Raw genomic sequence first — 5,000 nt, 5'->3', positions numbered from 1 at the left:
CATCTATATGTTCCACTGATCAACTGTGACCCAAAGGATCAAAAGAACAAAATCAAAAATTCATGAAAACGACTTCATCCCTGAATTCAGTCACGTCTACTAAACCTGCTCCAAACCAGCTGCGGTTCATCTCGAGGAAATAAAACTCAGTATAAAAAGTTATCTGAGACAAAGGGGCATATTTTTCCTATTTATCCATCAGTATGAGTCCTGCACAGACACGTGTCTTTACTACAGGAACACTTCGGGTGTGAACACTTACTCTGAATCATGAATAACCGGTAATAAGTCATAATAGCGTCGTTGCACCAGCAGGAGAAATCACAGTAAATCACATACTGTTATACTGTCAGGTTTACAAAACATCTGGAAAGATGTGCTTTTAAATTATGCTGTAAATGTTATAATGCTGTAAATTAAGGATTAAAAAATAAACTCGTAGGTTCAAGTGCTTGATGAACCAATTAATCCAAGCAGGTGCGCATGATCATCAATCATCAGTGTCATATGGAGGTTAAAACAGAAACAGCTGTGTAGGAGCTCCAGACTGGGTGAAGATAAATGGTTGTTGACTCCAGAAGGCATCTCCACACTCTTCCTTTGTGGAGGACCAAATTCTTTGGTGTTTACCTGGTGGAGAACCTCACCTGGTCCCTCAAAACAAGCCCCGTGAGAAAGCTGAGGTCCAGCTCCCACCACACATCTTTACAACATTTTGCTGAGGGACCATCAAGCATCCTGAGCAACTGCATCACGGGCTGGTTTGGGAATTGCAGCATCTAGAATCGCTACAAAGTTTAGTGAGGATGGCTGAGAAGATTATCGGTGGTCTCTCTTCCATCATGGACATCTACACCAAATACTGCATCTGTGAAGCCACCAGCATTGTGGATGATCTCACACACTCCTCACACACACACACACACTTCAATTCAATTCATTTTTATTTGTATAGCGCTTTTAACAAATAACATTGTTAAAAACTTCACTCTCCAGTCTGGAAGAAGGTACAGGAGCATTCGGGCCCTCACGAGCAGACTGTGTAACAGAACAGAACAGAGGGCAACTAAAGAAACTTCTTCAGTTTACTTTTAGACTTGCAGCGTCATTGTGATATCAGGAGCGCCCTCTAGTGGAGGTGTGATGCTGCAGGTTGAAAAGTAAAACACACACACACACACACACACACACACACACACTTCTCACAATAAAGGCCCGGACACACAGTCTGGTGCGTTTAAAGGTGTTATTTCTTTAAAAAAAAACAACAATCAACCAATCAAATCAAGAAATCTGAAAAGAACTGATTGTAATAAATTAACAATGTAATAATCCTCGCTACAGAAGTGAAGACAGAATGGGCGTGGTCACAGTGAGTGTTCTGTACAGCTACCCAATTAAATCGCAGAGAGACATAAAGAAAGGAAACCAGCAGCTCGGAGCAGAGCACATGGTGAGCGGACTTCACCTGATTGGCTGTCAGGATTGTACGGATGACATGCGTGATGGAAAGATGGAGAGAGAGACAGAGAAAGAGAGAGAGAGAGAGAGAGAAACAGAGGGCAGTTGGGTTCTACAGCCTCACACATAGTGTCGTGTTTTAGGGACATTTATATTTACTCTAGAACCATAAGTGTCAGGGGTTCTAGCTAAACGTAACAAGTGCGAGTCCTAGAACACACACAACACACACACACACACACACCAGGTATAGGCAGACACAGCAGAGATTTGTCTTCTTTTGACATCAGACACACAAACACAATCTTGGGAGGATGGAACCTTTGGTTTCTGTGTGTGTGTGTGTGTGTGTGTGAGTTCTAAATTCATCCTTCATCAAACTTCACAAATAACAACAGGAAAATCTACATGGAGGCAGGGGTGATCCAGCTTTATAATGCCCTACAGAGAGAGAGAGAGAGAGAGAGAGAGAGAGAGTGTTAGATAATTGTTCAGTCCAGAAAGACAGTATAGATATATACACACACACACACACACACACACACACACACACACTCTCTCACACCTGAGGTATGAGGTTCTTGTGGATCCTCTTCAGCTTTGCTCTCTTGCGTCCATTCTTCATCACCACCGTCTCCTCATAGAACTCATGAGCAAGATCTCCATCCTCATCAAAATACATAGAGCTTTAGGAAAAAAGAACACACACACACACACACTTTAACAAAGGTTCGGAGCTCATTAACTAACAGACAGAGAGATAGTGTGTTAAAAATCCTGCATGCGAATGTTACAAACCATGTCAAATTGTGTACATTCTTTCTCTGTCTCCCTCTCCCTCTCTTCCTCTCCCTCCCTCTCTCTCTCTCACACACACACACACACACACACACACACACACACACATAAAACACACACACACACACACACACACTGAGCTGTTCACATTAGTACACGTCTCCACTTTCTTTAAGTGTGTACACTCTGAGTGATTGGGATTAGTGATGTGATCTGATCTCCATGATTGGTATGGAGTTGTGTTTGTGTGTGTGTGTGTGTGTGTGTGTGTGTGTGTGTGTGTGTGTGCGTGTGTGTGCGTATGTGGTTATATTTACCTCCTCCTGGTAAACACGAAGGGTGTACCTCCAGGGAAACTGCGCACTCTGGCCAGCGTGTGCTCTCCACTTTCTTTGGCTGCTTCATCGCTGCCTCCGGATCCAGAAAAGGGCCAGTAACTTTTAGTTTTCGAGCCGCTGACGCCCATCTTTAACCCCGGGACATTCTTTTCTCATCCAGGGCTCACTCTCACCACTGACACAATGCTGCACAGGGACAACACACACACACACACACACACACACACACACACACACACACACAATCAAACGCCTGTTGTTTATAACATTTCTATTTTTGCTTTAATATAAGACTGTGTTTATAATTTAAAATAAATCATTTGTACAGTTTGTAATAGTTTATGATGCACACTGGCAGCTTGTCAATCACTCAGCCATGCCCCTCCCCCTACTGACATCACATCACAGGCTTAATCCCGGTGGTTCTCACTTTGCTTAAAGCTCAGGCCAGACAGACAGATAAACAGACAGGCAGTCAGTCAGACAGACAGACAGCAAGTTATACAGACTGACAAACAAATAGACAGACAGATAAATAGACAGACAGACAGACATTTCCTCTAATCTCAGCTCTGATCAAAATAGTGCCACCACATGCTCCTGTGTGTCTGACTAATGCTCTTTAAACATAAATAAATCAAAATAAAGGAAAAGAAGTGTCACCGCTGAACTTCATACAGAAAGTGGACATGTTTACGATCTCGTGTTACGACCATGTGCAACATCTGTGACTGTCTAATGTTTAACCTGCCGAAGTTCCCCATAACCTGATGCAGTTAAAGATAAAACCTGCACAGCTGCTACATCATCATCAATAACTCGGGGCTTTCATGGTGCCGTGACCCTTTACACCTGTAACTAATGAGAGTAAATTATGTGTATAAATAGAACATGTATAAATAAAACAACAGTAATATTGGATCTGTTCTCTGTTAAAGCTTAGACTTGAGTTATCCTGATCTTTCAAACCCCCGATCTGTAAACCTGATCCTACAGGAGACAGTTAGCATGAAGCTAGTACAAGCTTTACACAAGAAAAACCCAAATCCCTAAAACACGCATTATATTAATACTCAATTCTATTATAAATCAGTGCATGAGAGCAGATTATAAACTGTAATGTATGTTAATAATAAATAAATCCAGAACCCTGGGCTAATTCCTGCTAACAGTGTGATGATTAGCTGAATGCTAGCTCGAGATTTATACGTAAATATAATAAAAGTGCTGGATGTGGTCGGAGTGACACTCACGGGAGGAGAAGCTCCGACACTGCGTTCAGAAGATCCGAGCTGTCAGGGACACGGTTTCTCTGGTGGAGAAGGTGAAGAAGATGATGTGTGTAAATAAGAGTGAGAGAAAAGCAGGAGTGAAGCTGCTGCAACCTCAGGGGGACAAAAGCGAGGAGACGGAGCCACCCGGAAGTGACGTCACACGCCGGGTCACCCACGCCGTCTGAGTCGCAGTGATTGTTGAGAGTAAAAAAAAAAAAGTGTAAAAACTGATCAAAATGACCGATTTGCGTTGTTGTGATCACGTTATTAAAATGTTTTGCAGTGCAATAAAACACTTTTATATAAATGAATTATAAATGTAAGTGTTTATTTATTTATTTATATATGCTACCTATTTTTATGTTATTAAAAAGGCCCTACTTAATAGTAATAATAACATTTATTATTATTTTTATTATTTGGAAACTTCACACTCATATTACAAGCTCCCATTAACCAAAATGTGACGATTTAAAGTATATTAAACCCAGTGGTCGGTTGCCAGAGCCTTCAAAGCCTTCTCTAAAACTGTATCAGAATCCTAACTTACTTTATAATATATTTTTCACATTTTGTCGTCATTTCAAATCCCCAGGAAAACTGAACTGCACAGAAAATAGCACAAAAATGCAGCAAACCCCGGGGTGATGTGATGAGGTGAATATCGATGCTTCTGCTGGAGATGATGGATGTGGAGGTGCAGTTGTGGCTCCAGTGAAAGGAGACGTGTAGAATTACGTTTACTGGGTTTATTGCTTTAGTGTTGTTCGTTCTCTCTGTATGAGATTCTGTGTGTGATGCAGCGCTCTGTTCTACTGCACTTCTCTATAATACTGATGCTTTTTATAGTCGTGGATTAAGTGGTGAATTAATTGTAAAAAAAAGTAGGACACTACTGAAGGACACTACTGAATGATGTGTAATAACAAAGTTGATAAACAAACAGTTATATAGTATGTCTCTGTTTGTTGTAGTGTTACAATTCCCCTTCACATGATGAGGAACTACATGTTCCAGAATGACAATGCTCCTGGACATAAACCTGAGCTAAATGAAGGTATGGTTGTTGTTGTTGTCGGAGTGGAGATACAGATGTGATGGTCAGGGGTGCACATATTTTCAGCCATAT

General features: G+C 41.3%; 2 protein-coding genes across 6 annotated transcripts in view; both read right to left on the bottom strand.

Moving 5' to 3' along the window:
- Positions 1 to 1,232: 1,232 nt before the first annotated feature.
- tusc2b (tumor suppressor 2, mitochondrial calcium regulator b) lies at positions 1,233 to 4,031 on the bottom strand. Its single transcript, XM_046875526.1, has 4 exons — positions 3,851 to 4,031; positions 2,577 to 2,783; positions 2,027 to 2,147; positions 1,233 to 1,902 (listed from the first exon to the last, which is right to left on the bottom strand). The coding sequence occupies exons 2-4, from the start codon at positions 2,723 to 2,725 to the stop codon at positions 1,837 to 1,839; spliced, it is 336 nt and encodes a 111-aa protein (XP_046731482.1). The 5' UTR covers positions 2,726 to 2,783; positions 3,851 to 4,031; the 3' UTR covers positions 1,233 to 1,836.
- A 795-nt stretch (positions 4,032 to 4,826) lies between these two features.
- Positions 4,827 to 5,000, bottom strand: part of rassf1 (Ras association domain family member 1) — a 7,637-nt gene continuing 7,463 nt past the window's right edge. For 2 of the 5 annotated variants that reach the window (XM_046875506.1, XM_046875507.1), the window contains exon 7: positions 4,831 to 5,000. This exon is cut by the window's right edge and continues 1,160 nt beyond it. The gene's annotated coding sequence lies outside the window, so the exon portion shown is untranslated. The other 3 variants (XM_046875508.1, XM_046875509.1, XM_046875505.1) reach the window with 3 other exon arrangements.

This window comes from Silurus meridionalis, chromosome 19 (assembly GCF_014805685.1).
Source record: "Silurus meridionalis isolate SWU-2019-XX chromosome 19, ASM1480568v1, whole genome shotgun sequence".
In the NCBI taxonomy this organism is placed as follows: domain Eukaryota; kingdom Metazoa; phylum Chordata; class Actinopteri; order Siluriformes; family Siluridae; genus Silurus; species Silurus meridionalis.
Note: the sequence above shows the minus strand (reverse complement) of the source record. Positions and strands in the feature narration are given on the sequence as shown.

Coding starts and splice junctions, on each gene's coding strand:
- tusc2b (XM_046875526.1), bottom strand. CDS start 2,725: ATGGGCGTCAGCGGCTCGAAAACTAAAAGTTACTGGCCCTTTTCTGGA. Junction 2,148..2,576: donor TTCGTGTTTACCAGGAGGAG/GTAAATATAACC, acceptor TTTTTCCTAAAG/CTCTATGTATTTTGATGAGG. Junction 1,903..2,026: donor ACAAGAACCTCATACCTCAG/GTGTGAGAGAGT, acceptor CTCTCTCTGTAG/GGCATTATAAAGCTGGATCA.